Source organism: Convolutriloba macropyga, chromosome 1, assembly GCF_964194025.1.
Source record: "Convolutriloba macropyga chromosome 1, txConMacr16.3, whole genome shotgun sequence".
In the NCBI taxonomy this organism is placed as follows: domain Eukaryota; kingdom Metazoa; phylum Xenacoelomorpha; order Acoela; family Convolutidae; genus Convolutriloba; species Convolutriloba macropyga.
In genome coordinates, this window is record NC_134468.1 from 1,925,294 (window position 1) to 1,949,324 (window position 24,031).

The 24,031-nt window shown below is 36.3% G+C and overlaps 1 protein-coding gene across 1 annotated transcript in view; it reads right to left on the reverse strand.

Moving 5' to 3' along the window:
- Positions 1-6,421: 6,421 nt before the first annotated feature.
- Positions 6,422-24,031, reverse strand: part of LOC142344383 (acrosin-like) — a 69,764-nt gene continuing 52,154 nt past the window's right edge. Inside the window, exons 3-4 of the mRNA XM_075395991.1 lie at positions 11,188-11,445; positions 6,422-6,456 (exon numbers count right to left, since the gene is read on the reverse strand). Coding sequence (XP_075252106.1) covers positions 6,422-6,456; positions 11,188-11,445 — 293 coding nt within the window. The remainder of the gene's footprint in view (positions 6,457-11,187; positions 11,446-24,031) is intronic.

Sequence of the window (24,031 nt, forward strand, 5' to 3'; positions counted from 1 at the left end):
CTCCATGAATTTGTATATAATTATCTAAAAATTTTATTACATTCGATGCATTTGCACTATCAACTAATTCTGCAGAAGGATATTTTGAAAATCTATCAATACATGTCAAAATGTATATTTCATGTTCTTTTTCGTTATTAATAGGTCCTGCAAAATCTATTTGTATTTCTTGGTTCGGAACTATACATGGTGTATGTGCTTTAAATTGTTTTGCTGGAATGACAGATTTTAAATTTTTACCGATAGTAGTGCAAGATTTGCACTCTATTGCTTTGACGAGCAAATCACGATTCATTGATGGCCACCAGCAGTGCTGAGCTACCTGGGTGACTCGCATGCAAATCTTCAATGAGTGCATCCTTCAGCGCGTTCGGTATGGCTACCTTCTCGTCCATACAAACACATCGCTATTCACATGAAGGTCCCGCCAATAGCTATGGAGATACGGGTTGAAGGCCTTTAATCGTTCTTCATCTCCCCTGATTATGCAATCCCGAACCACCTTCAGAACTGCATCCTTGCTTGTTAGGGATGCGATTAGCCCTTTGTGGAACACCTTGCCCACCACTTTCTCAAAGGACACCACTTTGGGGCTATCCGTGAGTGGGGTGTTTAGATTAGAGTGAGATGATGATCTGCGTGGCGTGCTTTTTGTTTCATTATCCGTAAATGATACGCGGGGCGAAGCTCTTGTTGTTCGGGATGAGATGGATTTTCCCTTTAGAAATGAAACTTGTTGACTCATTGTTGATGAGAGTTGAGTTTTTTCAATTAAATTGATTGACAAAGAGGAAGACAACTGAATTTTAGGTTGAGTTTGGGCAAAAAGCACTTATTTGTTGTTTGTTAATTGAGCACGTGAGTTATTTAAAGTATTTGAGTTTGGATTACTAAATAAGGTAGGAATTTGAGACTGATTTTTGATTGACAAGTGAGAATGACTTTTTGAAGCAAATGTAGAAGTATTTTGGTAAGCGAGTGACGCTTTTCCTGTTTCTACAAGCATTTGAGACTCAATTTGTAGAGGTTTAATTGTAATTGGTAGACTCTGTGACGCAAATTGAGAATGAATTTGGTATTTAGAAACTTGCTTTGCAAAAGAGGCATCTGAAGAATGCAATCTAATCTTTTGAGTATTTAATAAAGTATTATGCCTTGCGAGTGTTAATTTGTTAAATTAAAAGCGTACTCGCGATGCGAGATTAGAATTGGTATTTATTAATTTGTAAGTTTTTACTTTTGAAGTACGATATGTATGTGCGAATACTGATTCATTTTGAGTTGAATGTACTCGTTGATCATGTGCACTAGTACAATTATTACTATTAGTGGGATTAAAAATCGGTTTATACTTTTGATCCGCGAGTGATTTAATATTTTGAGTTAAGTGTACGCGCGAGGCCTGTTTACTATACTGATTATTGAATTTAAGGGAGGTTACGTTAGAGTTGTATTTTTGCGCCGCGAGATTTGAACTAACATTTGTTAAGCGTACACGCTGAGCGGACTTTATGTCAAAGTTAGAATTTTGTTTTGAGAATAATTTTAAACTATTGTTTCGCGGAGCGAATAATTCGTTAACTTTTGTTTGAGGATTTGGTTTGACATAATCTATATTTAAAACTTGTTCTGGAATTTTTATTTTCACCATCAATATCAGTACATAAATTATTAGGTGAATTAGCTGAAATGTTGTGTTTTTGTTGAAGTAATTGAGCATCAGAGTGTTTGCTTGATAAGGTTGCGACTAAAAACTCCTCATCATATTTTGAAACACTTTTTGCTGGTTGATATGGATTTCGAGAGATGTAATCAACTAGTCCCATCTTCGCGCCGGGCAGATGCTCTATTGAGAATTGATAAGGCAAAAGACGATCAACCCATCGTGATAACCTACTATTGTAACTTTTATTTGATCGATGTTCTTTTAAAATAGAAAGTAATGCGCGATGATCAGTGATAATAGTATTTCCCATACAAATAATTTTTAAAATATTCTATGGACCATACCACCCCAAGAAGTTCCAATTCGTTAATACTATAACGTTCTTCACTACTATTTAAAAATCTTGATGCAAAAGAGATCGGCTTCCAACCATCAACTGTTAGTTGTTCTAGTGCTGCTCCCAATCCGTAGCGAGAAGCATCACATTTGATTCGTGTTTGGAGTTGGGGATTAGAGTTAATGTTGTCGGTATGATTTGCTATGCGGGTTTTTATGGCATTAAAATGTAGAGTATGAGCGTCATTCCAAATGTATTTAGTTGACTTGCGAAGAAGAGGTCTTAAAGGATGGCAAAGTTGAGCTAAATTGGGAATAAATTTACCAATATAGTGGACTGAACCGAGAAATGAACGTAATTTTTTAAGTGTATTTGGTGGTTGTAATGACATAATAGAGGATGTTTTAGATTCGAGTGGTGATATCCCAGATTGAGTTATATTATATCTTAACCAGGAAATTTTTTGCTTCGCAAAATGGCATTTAGGAAGGTTAATTCGGAGGTTATCCGCGTCCAGGTTCTTAAGGCAATCTAATACAAGTTGTAAGTGATCATCTTCAGAACCATTACTTACAATTAAGATGTCGTCTAGAAAACAAAATGTATTTTTGAGGCCAATCAAAGTGTAATCCATTGCCTTCTGAAACTCGGCAGGCATGTCAGTAAGACCATAAAATCCCGTTTTGAAACGATATGTTCCTGTCATGTCACCACTTACAATATTGAAATTACAGTGTTTAGCAGTTTCAGGGTGAGGATTTAGTTGGCTGTATGCATATTTAAGATCTATAGTAGAGAAGTATATTTTATCCGCTGGTTCTGTTCTGTAGTTTGTTATTATTTGTGATATGGAATCCATAAGTGTTTCAATATTTGGCATCTGATATTTATTCTTGTGTATTGATTCATTAAGAGTTTTAGAATCCAATGCTAACTTTATTGTTTGATCTCGTTTAACTGTGATTACAATAGGTGAAATAAAATATTGATCAGAACAGTTATTCAATTTTTCTATATGTCCTTCTTCAAGAAGGTTTTTAATTTCATTATTTACTCGTTCTTGTAAATTAATGGGTACCCTTCTGCCCTTTTGATTTTTTGGTTGAAAATTTCTATGGAATTTAGATTTAACAATGTGTATTTTTGAGCGACCAATACGTGTAATAAGTTGAGGAAATTGTTTTGCAATACGTGTTTTAAATGGACATTGGGATGTGATAGTGTTGACCATACTACCTTCATTTTTTGAGGTTTGAGTTACTGAGATTCCGAGAGCGTCAAATAAATCTCTACCAACTAGTGGTTTTAGCCCGTCGCGGACTACCACAAATTCAGTTTCTTCAAGTCGCCATCCATTGCTCGCAATTGGTGCCTGTATCATACCCGTCACGCTTATGGGTTCGTTTGAAAATGTTTTGAGTTCCTGGGAAGGCGCTATCATCAACCATCGAGCAAGGGGAGAATTTTCCACTATTTCCGAAGCAAGAGACTCGGGTAAAATACTGCATACACTGCCTGAATCAATGAGAAGTCCTACTTGGGTATTACCAATTTGCAAGATGGTGTTCTTTGGTACAATCTGTATTGCGTTTTTTGCGATGCTGGCGACCATATTATCATCTGAGCTATCGTAATCTGATTCGCATTGTGGGTTATAATTCATATTTTGTATGGCATGTACCGTCTGATCAGTTGAAGTTTCTTCAACAGAGTTAACATTAGATCGGATGGGTTTATTTGATGATGGCTTCCTGCACACTCGCAAAAAATGATTTTGTAAACCACAGTTATTGCAAGTCTTGCCTCTCGCAATACACTTGACCTTATGATTTGCTGACCATGTTAAACCACAGTTTCTGCAGAGTTGATTTGGTGGTCGAGTAAAACTAGATGTAATCGGCCGTTGACTCGGTGGTCGAGAAGGTCGTTGAGAAATTACTGCGTTAACCTGTGGAGCAGGTTGCGAGTTTGTAATTTGTAGTTGATTTCTTTGACCTAATTCCATATTTATGGCCAAACGTAATGCTTGAGCTGGTTCTAGAGTTTCTCGCAGCAATTCCCTTTGGATTTCCGGATCTAACATATTCGCAATAAATAAATCTCTGATAAGAGTATCTTCTTGACTCCCGAGTTCACAATTTTCAGAAAGTTCTTTCAAATTTCCAAAGAAATGTTCGATAGACTCTCCTCTTGTCTGTTTTGTAGTGAAAAGTACGTACCTATCAAATGTGATATTGCGCTGCCGAATAAATGCTGATTCCATGAAAGTTCTGCTGTTGTTAGAATGTCCATCTTGAGGTGTGGGTTTCTGCTACAAGCAATTCGACGTCCTTCGGTGCCCAAACTGAGATATAGCATTGACACAGTCTTTCGATCAGCTTGTGCCCACGGTTTATCTCCACACATTACTCCTATCTCCAGTTGTCTCTGACACCGATTCTCCCAGTTCATTTTTGATTGAGCGTTCCTCGCCAATCTTTCCCTCTCCGATTGTGCCGATGATCCTGTTATCGTATCCTCATAGATAGGTTCAAGTGGTAGTTGTACTGTTTTGGGGTTTGGTTCCAACAAAGCGTCTAGTGTAATATTTTCCTTCGCAAGAAGAGCTAACTTGGCCTGCATCTGTCACTTTTCCCATTTCAACGGAGGGTCTGCACTAAGTTTATCCCAAAATGGCTCAATGCCGAGTGGGGTCCGCTTCTGAGTTGCTGACTGCGCCATGTCGTACGCAAATGAGATTGCGTACTTAATCTTGAGTCGCGAGTGACGATTATGTTTTATATCCTAACTTGCGCGGCGAGTGCGCTTTACACAATTTCTAAATGAATCCGCTTAGCGAATCGCTTGGTAATTACTTGTCTACTTTAATTGATTAGTAAGACAGTTAATGAAGAATAAGTTAAATTAGGCAACTGTTCGCGAAGTGCAAAACTAAAAGAGTGAGTATTAAGGCAACTGGTATTACAGAAGTCACAAAAAATATGAACAATAGTTTCCCGCTACGGCAGATGGGAATAACAGACTAGCATGTGAAATAACATTGACTTATACACATGCCCTTCAGGAATAAGTACACTAAATTAAATTAAGTACATCGTATAATAAATTTACTGCACTAAAATAATTTATGATGTGTGACAAAACTGAACCTATTGTAACACTTAGTGGCAAAAAAAAGAATTCACAAAATGGGTTTCACCTTGAGGTGGACGATAAATGCTGAAAGTTGGTTTACAACGGATATGGGAAGTCTATTTACTTTCTGGAAAGAAACGTTTCCCTCTAAGCAACTGTCAGGCTGAAACTCACATGCCTTTTGGTAATAATTTTTGGATTGCACTCATTTTTTGTTTTGTGATTGTATCAAGTGCTGTGTTGCAGTCTCGCCAATATTAGGTTGCAATAAATGTTTCAGTGCACTTGAGATCCGTCCGCGTACCTGGATTGTTATGTTTGTCATCCCGGGTCGAGAAAAATTGGAAAAATATGTAAGGTAAAAAATTGGTTTTCACCTCAAATTTCGTACTTAATTTTGCGGTGAAATGCGGTGAATGCGGTGAAATTATGTAAGTTCACCGCTAGAGTAAGCGGTAAACGTACAAAAAGTCAGCACATTTCACCGCTTACTACAATTTACCGTTCTTGCACGGCTTCGAACCTCTCACCTCCTGCATGCCCGCCACGTCTTCCACTGCGCCACTGATCACTAAAATCTAGCATACTTGTTTTGAGTTTAAATCAAATTCACTCTTCTTTTTGTAAAACATGCGCAATGAACTTTTGTAAGATTAGCGGTGAAATTTCAAATTTTAGTGGTAAAATGAGTGAAATGTGGTGATTTTTCGTAAGTTCACCGCTTACTCTAGTGGTGAAGTTACATAAATTCAGCACTTAAAAAAATTTTCAAAAAGATGTTTGATTTTTTGTGGGTAAATTTTCCGTGCGTCTTTTAATAAATGTATCTTAAATTTGTTGAATATAAGTCAATTTCAGGCGTTTTATAATTGGTGAGTTTATTTAATTTCACCGCATTCACTGCTGTTCTCACACAAATTTAACATTTTTTCTAAGCGGTGAAATTATGTAAGTTCACCACTAAGTTAAGGGGTGAATTTATGTAATTTCATCGCCTTTACCGCTCATCTTACATAATTTGGACGTTTTTTTCAAAGCGGTGAATTTATGTAACTTCACCACTAAATTCAGCTGCTGTAAAATCCGGTGATGTAATTTCACCGGTACCAGGCAAAAATGTTATTTTTGACTGCATTCACCGCCTGATTTATGTAATCTCATCGCACTCACTGCTTATCATACAAAATTTTCCGCATTCACCGCTTATTTTGCATAATTTTGCGATGAATGGCGTTGACAGCCCGACCCGAGATGTTTTGTAATATAATGATAGTGTGTGCGATTTAACTGGTATTTGAATCCTTGCTAACATTGATGCCTATAACACAACAAAGAGGCTTGGTAATGTGCTTTCGGACATAATGGTCCGACCCCACTCATGCATTTTTTACTTAATTTTCTGCAAAATGAAAAAATTCTATTATAGTTATTTGAGTAAAAAACAGATATCAACAAAAACTACTAAATGGAATAAATAATGCTATCAAGCATTAAAGCGCCCCCGAAAACTGAAATTAAATTGACTACAAGCTCTTAGTAACAAAGTAAAAAGACGATCAGATAAACCTAAACTCTACCATTTCTTTTTTCCTTATGAGATTTATTTTTCATGATACCAGGTAACAAGTCGAAAAAAAAAGAAAACAATTAGGCAAATTGATAATGAAAAATTAACATTTGATTTTCTTGATACCAGATAATTTTAAAGCCATAAAAATTAATAGCTTTTAACATACAACAACCATCCGAAAAACCAAAAGTTTGCTTTTGTTGAGATAAAGCCAGAGAGAGGACTGCAAAATAACAACAGTTAAAACAAAACTTTAAGTGTTTCAAACAATTTACAAATCAAAAAGAATTGAAGCCCATGAGATCATTAGCAAATAATCGAATAGTCTAAATAATTTCAAATTCGAATTGTTTTAGTTTACTTAATATAGAACCCATTCCATTGTCTTCGCTCGAAATCTTCGCTTGAAAATCATTGACACTGTTATTAAAGGGAACATGTTACAAGACAACAACCAAAACCAATAATCACCACCGCAAAAAAATTATGAAAGCGCATGGTGCAAGTCATAACTCATTGGTTACAAACCGAAGATCTTTTCTGGAAATGACTAGACTTCAAATTGAAATAAAAAATAAGAAAGAGGTGTTCTAAAAGTGTTCTCAAATATTTCATAACAGAAAAAAACCATTTCAATATATCCATTGGGTATCAAGTAACGACCGAGCAAGCGCTCTTTTAGTTCTCAATATGAAGCTAAGAGAACTATCATTAGTCAGAATGAATCGGACGACTACTAAAAGGACAGCGAAAACTGGCGAAATCAGAAAGTAAGAAAAAATGCCAACGTCAGTTTTTTTTTTCAAAAAAAAAAATCACATCAGTAAAATAAATTTTGTATTTATTTTATTGATCTTCTCGTCAATGCAATGGGAGAAGAGGAATAACTTGCTCTCAAAATGATTTGATCAAATATGCAATAATCACAAATTTTTTTCACACAACTCGTAGTTTCAGAGAAATTGAAAATATTAATATTAAAGCAAGACACTAAATATGCTCAATAACACCTCACCTCTCTATGACGCCAGAAAGCGAATTACACCTGTCATCTTTTAGAATAATTCATACGCGGCTGCAGGCACGACAACTGACGCAGTTAGAAGCCAAAATATAAAAGTGCAAAGAGAAAGTGTCGTAGCCATTCAAACAAAAAATAATTGCCAACGTTTTTCGATAATTTCAAATAAATGTCTTTCAGAACGCCAATGGAAACTGTCAATAGTAGAATATTGTTGCAAGCCTTCAAGAAAGAACCAGAACTATGAACAGTTATTCAAAAATCACATTAAAACATATTATGCTTAAGGGAAGATTTTTGTTAGTTATCAGCGCTTTGTTGCTTTTAGATAGAAAATGTTGGTACGCAATCATTCAACATCGAGATTAATTAAAACATCAACCGACTCACGTTAGATGAATCTTTCTTGAACTACAGGCAGGTGTGGATAATTTTAGAACAGATGTAGCTTAGATTTTGTTTATCCCGTTTTTGAGGACGAAAAGTCAAATGAATCCGAGAAAAATTGTTGACGCTAAAAATCGCAAGAAAAACCCACTTGACTAATATAATTGCTGCAAACTTCGTTTGAGAGCAATTAATCAGTACTGAAATAAAAAGTTTTTTCGCCAATTAAAACGGACAACTTATTTCCTTCTTTCTGCTTTCCCTTCACTTCCCTAATCAATTTCAGCTCATATAGTCATTGGCTCAGTTGACATCTATTTAGGCCTGTTACTTTCTCTGGTTTGTTTGAACTGGAAGTGGGCTTCGTGTGGGATACCTGAAACTGTATTATTTCTTGGGGCCGCGCACACAGATTTTGAGAACACTGAAATTACAAGTGCTATTCCCTGGTTGATTACTCAGATTATTTTAAAACTTATCCTGCATATTATAATAACATAGCTGGCAGATTGTCAGAAAATAGCCGCAATTGCTTCAGAGATCTGCAGTCTCAAAAAACAGTAAAAAAGACATACCAAAAATTGTTTCTTTTCATTGAAGGCTGATATGTTATATTTTGATAAAAAAATATGTATAAGTTTTTTGCTGCTCTCAAATAGCCTTCATTTAGAGTGACACACACCCATTTGACCTTATCTCTTGAATTAAAGTAAATAGAAGTCAATTTCAAAGTGAGGAAGTCATTTTTGAGAGTGAGGTAAGTCCAGTGTGACCAGATATTTAATCACGCTAATGAACAAAAAAACGCACTCCACTAAAAGCGCAAAAGGACGTCACACACACTCACTTCGTTGAAATTGCATGAACGAATGAACCAATGCTGATTAGAACTACTTGTGACGTCATATGGTCGTAACAAAAATCGTGACGACGAAATAAAAAAAACATAGCCGGTACAATACCGGAAACGACACGAATCTTCGTGCATCATAATCTCTAACCTAGTCTTACCGAAATCAGAAAATCAAAATATACAAAAGAAAAATAACAAAAGTAGCCCAACAAACCTCATTAAAGTGTTTTAAAAATGTCGACAATTTTTTAGGTGCGGGGGGAGCTAGGTGGTGTGGGTGGGTAGATAGGTTGGGGATGTGGGTAGTGCTGGGGTAGTTGGGGGTAGCTGTGGTAGGCGGGGGGGGGGGGGGGGGTTGTGCTGTGTAGTTTAGATAATTATGTGTGACTTATTTAGGAATATAGAATCTCAAAATGATCCCTTCACCTTGAACATTACCAGCATTTCTTAATTACTATACATTACAAACGAAGCTACTGTTAAAGTCCAATGTTCGAAAACAGAAGTCAACAATCAAAAACGTAGGTAAATGCTCGAACAGAGAGAAGTCAAAAATCAAGTCATGAACAAACTTGCTTTCTGCGTAAAACTGAAACATGTAGAATCTCATTACTCCTCTTCAAATTGTAAAAACCAGGAGAAGGCCAATAATAGCCCAAGCTATCGCTGTGCGGCTATTAATAAGAGTGTAGGAACATAACCGACAAATTTCGCGCGAGCGGTTGACTTCGGCAGTACCCAGCTGGGCTCCAGTGATGATAGCATTGGGGGGGGGGGGGGTGGTTGAGCAGATTAGAGGTTTAGCGTTGGGGGGAACGGTTAAGCCATTGAGGGGGTCAAAATTTAAGATTAAGAAACACTCTTAAGACCCTGAAAAATTATCCTCAATTTAGTTCTGGTTAATCGCATACTTAGAAACTAGCAAGTCGAAAGGCTCCAGGAGAGGTGCTCAGCCACTTAATGCCCTCCCAGCGCTACCTGTTTATCCAGTTTTTGAGGACGAATAGTCAAATGGGTCAGAAGAAAAATTGACGCAAAAAATCGCAAAACAATCACATGACTAATATAATTGTTTTAAACTTCGTTTGAGAGCAATTAATCAGTACTGAAACAAAAAATTAGTCTTCGAGCATAGACAAAAAAACCTAACAACTGTTTAGAATGTTCAGTATTATTCCAGTGTAAAATCAGTAAAATTAGATGTGTTAAAGGTAATGTTTATTTTCGGTGCGAGTGCAGGACTTTACTTTCAACTCGAGTATTCTTATAATTGCAGCACTTGAAGGAGAAAAATTCAAAACAAATTATATCACTAAAAAGCCTCGAGTTTTTTTGTGGATTAGTTCTTGAATTATTGCAAAGCACATTTGATATACATTGGGTACATAAATTTGAAGCAAAACATGAAGTACATAAATTTGAAGCAAAATATGTTTTTGCTCACAACAACTCACAGATGCAAAATTATCTCAAAAATGCAAAAAACTCTAAGAGAACTGATTGCCCTGCGAGCGCTACCTGTTTATCCCGTTTTTGTGGACGAAAATTCAAATGGAGCAGACGAAAAAATCAAGATCACAGGACTATTATAATTGCTACAAACTTAGATTGTGAGCAATTAATCAAAACTTAAAGAGCATATTTACATCAAAAACGTTAGCCATTGAGCCAAGAAACAAAAACAGAACTGTTCAGAATAATCAGAGTGAAAATTCCAGTGAAAATCAGTAACTTTTGTGAGTTAAAGTTAACGATTGGCGGATGCAGGATTTCCTCTTCCCCTCGAGTATACTTATAATCGGAGCTCTCATAGAAGAAAAATTCAAAACAAATTATATGACTATACAGCGTCGAGATTTTTGTGGATTAGTTCTTGAACTATTGCTACACACATTTGATACACATTGAGTACATAAATTTGAAGCAAAATATGAAGTAAATAAGTTTGAAGCCAAATGAATTTATAATAACAATAGCTCACAAATGTAAATTCACCATTCATCACTACATACTCGGCAGAATTTTTAGGCATTTATATACAAGCAAATTTCAGGCTTATTGCACTATTAGTTTCAAGGGAATACTCTGAGAAATATTATTTCTCATTTGAAACCTCAAGTTTTGATTCGTACGTAATGATGAACAAATAGAACCTAAAAATTGAAGCAAAGCATTCTAGTAATCACAATAGCACAAAAAGCCCAAAATGAACCCTTACGCAAGATAGAATAACCAAATGACGTTTTTATAGTTAATAAATTATAATCATCAAATTCTCCTCTGTCAACTCTCACTGCATGCGCCCCTTTGAAGCCATTTTGGGAGTAAATGAATTTGATGTAGGGTGCCACTCTTGTTGCAGCTGATGGTCTGGATGGGTCTGCACACATGCCAGGTGGACCAAAACTCACTACTCCATACAGACACAACGGCCTTCCTTTTCTGTCTCTCAGAATTACAGGACCACCGCTGTCACCTTCCAGGAAAAAATTTAACTATTCAAACTCTTGTTCTTGATTAATTAATGCTCTTTTTAACTTGACAACCTTGCCAATACAAAAAACCGTAGGTATGTTGCAATCAATTTGACTTTATTGCCAGGGGCCGAGGGGAAGGGGTTCATGCCGTTAGATATCAAAATTTCATCAAATTTGACAAAAAATACGCCACAGAAGCCACGGTAGCCGCAGTAGCCACGACCACAGTAACCACGACCATGACATAATTGGCCTTGAGTTATAACTTTTGACAAATTTTGATGACATTTTAGTTCATTGACATATTCTAGTCCATAATGCGACAAGGGGTTGGCAGTATAAAAAATACAAATACTCGCCCAATTGTTCAAGAAAAATTGGTTTTCTGCGTGATGACATATACTCTGTTCATGTCCTGCGGTAGACAATTGACTCTCGGGGAGGAACTTTATACTCAAATGGATTTTTTTGTTCAGTCAATTTTGACCAATCGATATATTCATTGTAGAGTTGTCATTGGTATCATTAAAAGCCTGTCCAGTGCGGAATATGGAATTAAAAGGATTTTTTTGAATTTCGCTTTTTACAGCGAGTTATCGATATTTTAAGATTTCCGAACATTCGGTCGAATTACTTTGCTTTTTCAAGTTTTCCGTAAATTTTATTCCAAATTTGTCAATTTTTGCTAATTAATGTTAACATTTTCAACAGTAATGTTTTTGCTACTATCTTAAAAGAAAGAGAGGGTTCGCTGAGTTTATCGATTCGATTTTTGTGGCTAGAATTTGTGCTAAATTTTCAAACTTCATTTTTGTGTCAAAAATGTGACGAAATATGCTTTTTTAGCTCATTTTCTTTGCTTGAATTTTAGCCCAATTTGCTGGAAGCAGACACCTAAAAACTGCGGAACAATTCTTCGTACGCTCAAAAAGTTGTGCTCGTTGGGCTGGCTTTAAGAGTCTTCTAGATTTATAATTTATTATAATATTGCTAGTTTTTCTCAAATTTCAACTCGATAGTCTGAACCTATCGAGTTGAATTCAAAGTGACAAGCGCACTTTGACTGTTTTTTTTAAAAAAAATGAGCTATTTCGCAACCATATGAACAATTAAATGTTTTTTTTTGACGCGCAGCATCAGCAGGGCTGATCTTGACCTCACCATGTAAGTAGTATAAAAAGCTGACTAGAACCTCAACGGGGGGGGGGACACTATGTATTAAGATAGGGAATGCAGAAATTGTCCCCCTAGGGGGGGACACTTAGGGGGACATTTACCGCAAATTCGCAGTAAACATCCCCCTAAGTGTCCCCCCTAGGGGGACAATTTCTGCATTCCCTATCTTAATACATAGAGTCCCCCACCGTTGTGGTTCTGGTCAGCTCCTATTTTTTTTTCTGAAAAAAATGTGTTTCACTTTTCGGTTGGTTGTAATATGTTCAGTTTGTTGTTTTTGTCTCTAACAGATGTTAACTAGTTTGAAACATGTTCTGTGAGTAAAAAAAGTAGTCGGAAACACCTTTTTCGAAAATTGAAATTTTTGTCCCATAGGGGGACAATAACTTGTAAAATTTTTTGAAAAATGGGGTCCAAATATTTTTTCTCAATTTTTTGTCTCTAATAGACATTAAATGTTGTGAAACATGTTTTGTGAATGATAAAAAGTGTTCAAAGTCGATTTTTTCAATTTTGAAATTTTTGCCCTTAAGGGGTGTCGACACTTGTAAAATTTTTTGAAAAATGAGGCCCAAAAATTTTCTGCGTTTTTTGGTCTCTAATAGTCGTTAAATGTTGTGAAACATGTTTTGTGAATGATAAAAAGTGTTCAAAGTCGATTTTTTCAATTTTGAAATTTTTGCCCTAAGGGGTGTCGACACTTGTAAAATTTTTTGAAAAATGGGGTCCAAATATTTTTTCTCGATTTTTTGTCTCTAATAGACGTCAAATGTTGTGAAACATGTTTTGTGAATGATAAAAAGTGTTCAAAGTCGTTTTTTTCAATTTTGAAATTTTTGCCCTAAGGTGTGTCGACACTTGTAAAATTTTTGAAAAATGGGGTCCAAAAATTTTTTCTCAATTTTTTGTCTCTAATAGACGTTAAATGTTGTGAAACATGTTTTGTGAATGATAAAAAGTGTTCAAAGTCGATTTTTTTTTCAATTTGAAATTTTTCCCCTAAGGGGTGTGGACACTTGTAAAACTTGGGTCCAAAATTGTTTTCTCAATTGTTTTCTCTCCAATACATATCCCCATCATAAAATTGTCTTTTTAGCAAGAGATAGTTTCGATCTACCAACCTCTGGTTATGGGCCCAGCGCGCTAGCACTGCGCTATCTTGCTTTGCACACATACATACTCACACACCTACACACACTCACAAAACACCTATACAAGCATAGGTACTTATGTAACATAAACATTCATTAATTCAGTCATTCATTCGTATGTACATATATAAATACATATATACAAACTTACATAATTTCATACAAACATTCATACATACTTACATAAATACAATCATACATACATACATACACATACAAATATACACACATACATACATTACATACTCAATGATAAAAAACCCAGTTGTACAAGAAAAACAAGTTTTCACCTAAGTATGTACGCAATTATGGTCATAATCACTTATGTCCGTAAATGCATACAAATTGGTGAAAACAACAGTAAAACAACTAACCTGTTAGTAGATATATGAAATCAATACTGATATATTAATTGGAGAGTCATCGGATCATGCCCAAACACGTTCAGGGTCACAAAACTTTCCAAAATAAACTGACCAATCACAGTGCTTGATTTATTATTCAAGTTGACAACCAATCAGAATTGAAAGATTTATAAACAAAAACTCTAAACGCTCACGTTCAGTAAACAGTAAATAATGAACACAATAGAAACAAAAGATATCAAGCTCATTCATGAGAAAGTTTTATCACTGAGAGGTAACATAAATTTTACACACATATCTTATCGACAATTATATTTCGTAGCTGCTTGTTCTTTGTTAGATCCAGAAGTTGACGGAGAAATAGCACTTAAATTTAGACCATATGGTGGTTTCATTGGAATTGATAATTCAAGACTAGATCCCTTATTGAAACGAAGCAAAGTGCTACGACTTCATGCTGCACTGCATGACGCCGCTGGATTTATAAAAGATTGCCGAAACAAAGGCCCTGGATATGTTTACGCTTTCCGTTACTCACCAGTAAACAATTGTCTTTTTGGACACCTGACAGGAATATTATTCATTCTATTAGTGAAAATTTTTTATTCACAATTGTTTCGTGAATTGGAATGTTAGAAAATTTTGGCAGCAAAACCACAAATATTATTGTCCTCGATCTCGAAGGTTTCAACCTCAAGTCACTTGGATTTATTATTAAAGAACTCAGTTTGTGTTCCAGTTACAACGATACAATATTTTTCAAACCGCCGCTTAAATTCGCTGATTTACCCGCACACGATAGACAAACTGTTATTTGGCTGACCAATAACCTACACGGTCTTGATTGGGACGAAGGTGATATACCTTACTGTGATTTGAAAACAATCTGTCTGAGTTTCAGTTTCCGATTCACACGGAAAATCTTTTTTGCCAAAGGCATTGAAAAGTGTGAGCTCCTCAGTAAGCTTTTAGAAAAAACTGTTTATAATCTGGAAGATCTGAATTGCCCCCGAATCTCAGAGATAATATCAGAAGAACAAGTTCCCTCCTATTATCTTCATTCAAACTTTCGTTTAACAAACGATCAATTATCAAATCACTGCGCGGAACGTAAAGCTAGAATATTCTCACAGTGGACACAAAGTGATGCACAGAGAAGACACGGCAACTTTAACAACTTATCTGTCAGACAACTTGAAGATATTCACTTGCTTGACTCCACTTGACGATCAGCCCATTGTAATATTCAACAGAGTTCAGGATCCCTCTCCACCAATACAGAATAATTTTTCAAGTGATCAACAGAACCGAGCGAACAATCTCAACAATAAACCAAACACAGCACAACAACCGCGTTACAACTCGCTTTATAGCGCAGCAGCAAAACGTTATTTTTCATCCATTACTCTTTCTCCCGACTAGACAGCTTTAGGGCTTTCCTGCCCATGATAGATAATTTCTATCACTTCCAACTGTACGTAAAAAATAAACAGAGAGCTCGAGAACATCGGAATCAGTTCAATTATGGCTATGAACAAAACACACCAGAAACCTATGCAGTACCCCAAAGAGCAGCGAATCCCACGTTGGAAGCAATGGGCGGACAAAAAAATTCCTCAATTTAGATTGAAGGAAACACCACCAGAACGTGAGCTATCACTAAGTGAGATGCCGAATGAGTTGCGATTATATGTCTTGGAGCACCCCGCAGTTGAAAAAGTCTTCAGCCAACCATCGTTCGACGAAAATGACTCATCAACCGTTTGTTATAAACTAGAGATAAAAAGTCATATTAAAGGTTTCAATTTGTTTGAGTTCTGGTACATGAAACAGTTGCCCAGTAAATAATTCAAAAATTAACATTTTATATCATCCTTGTTTCAATTCACTTTTGAATTAATTATTTTTCTCCAATGAATCAAAGAGACGAGGCTGACGCCGGTATCAATAATTTAGTCTTTGATGTGAACAACAAGGAGAGGCCCCCATGGCGTTGTTGTTCAAATTCAACAGTGCCAAGGTCCGAAGTAATATTTTTTGTTCAAGTTAGTATCATTGTGTTAATGATCATTCTTTGCTTCTCTATGCTCTTTCTATTATCAGAAAGCTGTGAAGAGAAATCAATTTGGATTGCTCTCTTATCGAGTTTAGTTGGTTACATTTTACCTAATCCCAAACTATGAACAAAATTATTCTTACACATGACAGGGTATTCATGTCAATTGTAGGACCAAGTGGTTGTGGTAAAACAGAACTCTTGTTTCGAATGCTAAAAGGTTCGACCTTTTATCCACGTTTTGAGAAAATTTATTATTTTTACAAAGAGTTCCAACCACTTTTCAAAGGTATGCAACAAGTTATACCAGGGATTGAGTTTCTAAAATACTCAGGCTTTGATATAACAAAAAATCTATCACATTGTCTGCTTATCTATGACGATTCATGTGAACAAATCTTCAACGATAAAGAATTTGTAAAAATAGCTACCTCAGGACGTCATCGCAAATTACATGTTATATACGTCAAGCATAATTTGTTCCATCAAAGCAAATGGTCCAGAACCATTGATCTGAATACAACACACATAATATTATTCAAGTCGCTTCGTGACATTCAACAAATTGAATATCTTGGAAAACAGTTGAATTGTCTCCAACTGATAAAAGAAGCATACAAACTAGCAACTGCGGAGCCCTTTGGACATTTTATTATTGATCTCGATCCCAAAACCAGTCAGGGTTTACGATTTGCGTCACATATTATTGGACCTAATCCTTCAATTTTTTACATTCCTTCGGAGGAAGCCGTTGTTACACCAATTACGAATGAAAAGGAAACATTTGCTTATGCTCACGCAATGGGCAAATAGCACAAACAAGAACTCCAACATTGAACCCGAGTTACTTAAAGACGGCGACTTCATTTGGTTTCTGAGTGACTGTGTGATGAACGTACTCTCTGGAGTTGTTCCAGTCAATAAAAAAGAACTAAAAAAATTTGAAAAAACTCTGCGTCAACTTTCGAACAGGAAAGTAGGGAAAACTGAACGGTTGAAAATAATTCGATCTCCCTCGGGCAACAATCTCATTCAACTCATAGCATTACCCTGCATTGAATATCTAGAACAAAATGCATACTGAAGAGTTTGTGTTAATACCTAAACAGATGTATACAAGAGAACAACCTCATGTCTCTCAATTACTCAGCAACAAAAATATTCACAATCCAACCAAGCAGATATCACTTCTCAAGAGAAACAAGTCACCATCAGCTCCTTCTGCCTCGCAACAGGATGCAGAACAACAAACTGACGCTTCAGTGGATGATAGAAGTACAATAAACGAGTCTATGGCGAAATCATTTTCGACAGTCAACACATCGACTATCAAAAAGGGAGTGCTGAATGATATTAGAATCTTGAAGGGGATAAAGTTTGAAAGAGCGAATACAATACTGGACATAATAGAGGAATCAGATTCTGTTTCCTTGGACTCATCAAAGAGATTGCTTATTAATGGTACAAATACAGAAGTTCTTGCTGCTACGTTTCTTTACAATCTACAGCAAACCACTTGCAAACTATCTTTCGAACAATTCAGTGTATTAACGCATCTCGATATTGGTTCGCATTTGACTTGTAACACATACGCCAAAAAGTTTCTAAATTTATCATCTGAAGAGAGACTGCAATTTTTGGAATATGAGTCGGACAAAGAAGTTGCTTCAAAATCCCAGCGAAAGAAAACAAAAGCTTCTGACAACGACCAGAGAAACTTTGAAGAGGCAGAAAAAGAAATCAAACCAACCAGCCCCTGGGAGAATTACTTCTTATCAAGTTAAACAGTTAGACAAATTGTACACTAAAGGCAGTGCTGCATTTGGTAGCATTGCTAACTTGAAGAAGGCTAGCGGTTTCACCAGAGACAAAATTGTTCGCTATCTTCAGTCGAAAGCCCCGTACACAAAATACAGACAATTCCGGAAAAGTTTTCCCAGACTGAAAGCTGTTGCATATAGAATAAATGAAATCTGGTCTGTCGATGTTGCGTATATGGATAAAGTTGCCCAACACAACAACGGTGTAAAATACTTGTTAGTGGCTGTGGATGTTTTATCACGTTACTTACGAGTTCAACCAATGAAAACTTTATGTGCAAAAGATGCTGTTGAAGCGTTCAAAAAAATGATCAAGAAGAAACAACCAGAAAAAGTATGGACAGACAAGGGATCAGAGTTCAAAGGAGATTTCAAAAAGTTTTGTGAAAAGAAAGGAATTCATTTATATACAACAGAAAGCGAAACCAAGTCGGCATTTGCAGAGAGGAACATTCGATCGCTTAAAAACATCATTTACAAATATTTGGAAGAAAAGTGGACTTGGACATATATTGAAGATTTACCCAAGTTTGTAAATACTATAAACAGTCGTGTTAACCGGGTAACCCATTTAGCACCTAATAAAGTTTTCAAAAAACATGAACCAATTTTAATATCATTAGCAATCAACACAACAAAGTACAAACCAAAATACGAAAAAGGAGACCTTGTTAGGATTGCAAAGCACGACGAAAAATTCAGAAAAGGTTATAAACAAAATTATACAGACGAAGTTTTTACGATATTCAAAATTGCTACCGTGAGTCCACCAACGTACAATCTTATAGATGCAAACAACGTTATAATTGAAGGTAAATTTTACGAACCGGAATTAGTCCAAGTAAACGTGTTAGTTACTGCAGATGAATAAAATGAATCCCGCCAAAGAATTCACAATCGACCTAATATCCAACGCATCAATGGAAGTTTTTGGTGAAAACACAATGGCAAAATTCCGTAACCAGTTATCTCAACCACTTATTTTGGATGGAGAATGGCAAGTAGCTTCACTTCAATATCCTTCCCATCAAACATCAACAACGTCAATTCAAACGGGTTAGTCGTTTATAAAAACTCGGGAGTGGAACTCGACGCCTCAAATAATCGCAGTGGACACCTCAGAAAAATTCGCAAAGGCATTTACAGTAGCTTGGATCAACTAATGGATGAACTTAGACGAATTGCTCAGTTTAAACAATTTGATTTTAATTTTGACAAAATTACTCATAAATTGGTTTTACAATTCGGAGCGAATGAGGGTTTTTCATTTGAAAACGAAGAAGTTCCAAGTATTCTCGGCTTCAAGGGTATAAAAGACAACTCGCATGATGGATACATTCATATTGGATACAAATCACACAAAACTCTCAATAGACACCAAAGTGATTTTCCAGTTGATATAACCTGTGGCTCACAATTAATCTTTGTCTACATAGACGTTATAGAATATCAAATTATTGGAGACGTGAGAGCTGCTGTAATTAAAATCATTGAGACCGAAAGGCGTTTAGGAAACGGCAGCATAAACACTGTTACACCTATTCATCACAAGACATTTACAATTCTGGATTACAAGCCCATACTTTCTAACAATATTCAAAACATTAAAGTGGAGTTGAGGAACGAAGCCGGAAAACTCATTCCATTCACTGGAACAGGAAAAGTGATAGTAAGCTTAAAGTTTCAAAAAATCAAGTAAAATGGAAGCTTACTACAGCAACCAAGCATCACAGTCGATGCCACACTTCTCCGGTCATTATCGTCAAAGAGGAAGTGGCTTTGGAGCCCTCGCTGCAGGTATTGGAAGAGTTGCTCTACCATTGGCAAGAAGAATTATATGGCCCGCTGCCAAAAGAATTGGCCAAGAGCTTTTAGTGCAGGGTGCACCTGAGTTGGTAGAAGTAGCAACGAAACGAAAGTCGGCAAAGCAGGCGTTGAAAAGCACGGTTGCAAAAACAGCCCGCAAACAAATTGGTGGTTCTCTCCATTCACGCATAACACGAGGCCGGCAAGCTATTAGACGTCGAAGACAACACTTTGCTAAACCTCGACAGTACAAAAAACGTTCCACTAAAAAAATCATTACTCGAAAACCAAAGCCAAGAAGGAGTCGACTGGATTTTTTCTCTCGGGTCAGAAATGCGAACTAATATTGTAATACCTTCCGAAGCCACTCACAGCTTATTAGACTTATTTGAAAAACCGCCTTTGCTTGTTACCTTTGATCAATCATTTGAACAAAAAACTGGGCCACTTTATTCTCCCTCCGGATCGTTACTTGAATTTGAAGTGGTAGGTGATCGCAACAATTTCATAGACTTGCAAAAAATTTATTTGGAAATCAAATGCCGAAAACAAAATGTTGATGGAACTGATTTACGATATGACGCAGGTGATCCCGCTAATACTGATGCCGCATTTTTTGTGAATAATGTTCTTCATTCCCTATTTGCTGACTGCACTGTTTCTGCAAATGGAATAAAAATCTCTTCTGCCAATGGACACTATGCTCACAAAAGTTTCATAGAAACAGAATTCTCGCACGGGACGGATGCAAAGAAGACTTGGTTAAAGTGTCAAGGTTATGAGTATGAAGCAAACCCTAGCGCAATTGCTAATGCATTAAAAGATGCAAGAAAGCAGGCTGCGAGAGAATCAGCTCAAATTACTCTTTATGGAAAACTAGCTGTTGACTTTTTCTCGTGCGAAAAACAATTAGTAAGCGGAGTTACCCTGAGAATTTCTTTCCGAAGGTCACAAGATGATTTTGCCACTATAAGTGAAGCAGCTGGCAAAAACTACAAAGTAAAAATTGACGAAGCCAATCTTTTTGTTAGAAAGATGACTGTATCAGACAACGTAGTCGGAGCCATTGAGAAAACACTTTTGAGAACACCTGCAATATATCGATACAATGAAGTGATAACAAAAACTTTTCTTGCAACAACGGGGCAGCAAAGTTGGAAGCACGAAGATATTTTTACAAAAGAACCCATAAGACGACTTATAATTGCATTGTGTGCTGGTGATGCTTTCATTGGAACTAACACAGTAAATCCCTTCAACTATCGAAAATTTGGGCTGCGTGAGATTACAGTGTTCCGAAACGGCTACAGCCGGTACACCAATGTCAACAATTGACAACAAGCGTTTGTACTACAATTCAATGAGCGCATTAGCCTATGTAGAAAACGGTCATGGAATACCATTGAGTGAATTTTCAAACCATTTTATAATGGTTTTCGACCTGACTAGTACGCAAGAAGCCACACATGATTTTATTCATCCTGAACTAACAAATTCGTCTATATCGGTCGAGCTAAAATTTGATACAGCTTTAACAAACAACGTTGAAGTTTTCCTCCTCGGTGAAAAATCATCTACGGTGTATATTGACTCTGCAAGAAACGTATCCAAAAATATTCTGCCTATGAACGCATACTAATGGACGAAGATCAAATTTATATTCAAGTTCAAAAGTGCAAGCATCTCAAATACAAATTTCGAGGTGTTTATGCCGCTGACAATTATCCATTAAATTTACCTGTTAACAGTTTTATAATTGTAAACGCATCACGAGCTGATTCTTTTGGAACGCATTGGGCGATGCTTGCCAAACGCTACGCATACCCCGTACCATACTTTGCAGATCCGTTAGCACTACCTCTGACTGCCTACAAAGATATTTTCTCCCGTTTACAGCAATGTACTGATTTGCATATGATGATGGATGTTATGGAGCACAGAAGAGATATGCAATCCCCCCTGCAATCAGCAGACTCACAACTGTGTGGTTTATTTTGCATCTATATTGCGCACTATTTCTATAGCAGTAAATTTCCTTTTGTACCAGATGTAAATGAATTGCAATTGCTAGCATTTGTAAAACATATGGAGTAAAAATGAATTAAATTTTTCTATGACAGCTTAAGTTTAGACACTAGAATTTTTACAGAACTGGAAGTTCATTAAATAGTCTGAAGTCTCACGTACAAAACTCCCTTGTCCACTCAAAAGAATATCCATAATCTGATAGAGCGAAGATGAATGTTCACCATGCATTAGTTGACAAAATCGTTTTATAGTTACATCGGGGATAGTAGAAGCATGTTTGTTAGAAGTTGTAGTAATGGTTGAGAGTTTTTTCACAGGATTGAGCAAAGGAAGTTGTTTTTTAGTTTTGTTGGTTGAAACATGATTAAACTTTGATAAATACTCCACAGCGACATGTAAGCGAGAAACAATAGCACCACGAGTAACAAAGTTTTTCTCAGTAGGCAAAATAAGAAATTTGAAACAGGTCACGAGACAAGGTATCGGCACAGAAGCATACGGAGAAAAAACATTTTTATCTTCTAAACTTGTATCCTCAAAAATAAGATGCCAATGGCTGGAACCAAAGGAACAACCATCAATAACGGTCGAAGATGAATAATAACCGTACGCATAATTTTCTATTCCAGAATCTTGTAGTTTTGGTTCTGTGTCACAAATAGTGTATTTGAATCGTTTTTGAAACTTTTTGAAGTATTCGGGACTGTTTTCGTACATAGCTTCAACCATAGTAAGAGAGTAAACTGAGTGAAAAAATGATGTTTACCTCTATGAATTAGTGGATTTTAGTTGAGAACACTGTGTAAACAAATTTTCAAGGTCGTTCTAAGATGAAAATTCATTAAATTTTTCGTTATTTTAATTGCTTGTAAACAAATTCTGTCTAGACATTAAGTAAACAAATCAAGGCTGTCTGGTTTTTCCGAAGCTCTGCAAACAAATCAAAGCTGTCTCGTTTTCCCGAAGTTCTACGATCTTAAACCTGTGGTAAACGTTGGTTGTTTTCTTTGCTTGTGAACAAATTCTGTCTAGACATCAAGTAAACAAATCAGGGTTGTCGAAGTTGTGTACACGAATAATGGCTGTCGCAATTTCACGAAGTTTTGCAAACTTTGCTGTGATTGGTTGACGACTCCAAATAAAATCTATTTTTAGTATTAAAGAAATTTCAACTTCATTGTTCGCATGTAGTCATGAATACACCTTGAATTTCTGCAGAACTTGAGAGACATTTGTTTATTCATATTTTACGGCTCAGTTGACAATTTCTTACAAAAATAAAAAATCTCTTTGCTCATTCCATAGTTAACTTACCCAGTTATAACGAAATGCCTGCAAAAGATCGAAACCTACCCGTTAACTGTGAAAAATGTGGAGAATCTATTGCAAAATACAATGTTGCTCGCCACCGGAAGACATGTATGATGGGCACGCTTTACTGTAAGAAAAGGAATTGTAATTTTGCTACAAAAATTTCTGCAGAATTGTCATACCATATTGCGAAGGCTCACGGAGCAAAAGTTCGTAATACACTGAACAAGTGTGTTGTCTGTCAGAAACAGTTCCCAAGTTTCTACTCACTTCAACTTCATCGCAGAAAAGTACATCAAGCTAGCACAAAAATTGGGTCCTCAAGCACAATCCGTGTTCGTGAGATTATGGAGAAAGTTGATAACGATAGCGAGTCATTGAAAGAAGAACTAGCAGCGTGTCAGCATTTACTTGACGATATGCATTCTGAGCATGGCAGACAGGAAGTTTTCAACTTCAGTTTATCGAATTTGGACACCAAAAAGATCAATGAAAAACTCGATCGAGTTTTTGCAAACCTGAAATGTGCAGCAAAAGTAAACCTCGCATTGGGGTTTATTTTGCAAAATGTAGAGATAAACGAATACCGATATTATTATCCGCATGAAAATAACTTACTCCTGGATCGAGCTTTTCTGCTAAGCAATAAAAACGATTTATTGAACCTGCAGAACGAAATTGAGAAATTTGACTTGATTGAAACATGTACAAAAGAACGTCAAAACTCAAAATGGCGATTCACAGTAATTACAAATGTTACCGTTTTTGTAGCGCTTCTTACGAATTTACCTATGGGTTGTACTGATTCTCCTCTTCCAGAGCCATTGTTAAGGAATCCTGAAGTAAATTGTCTCGTTTCAAATGGACACAAT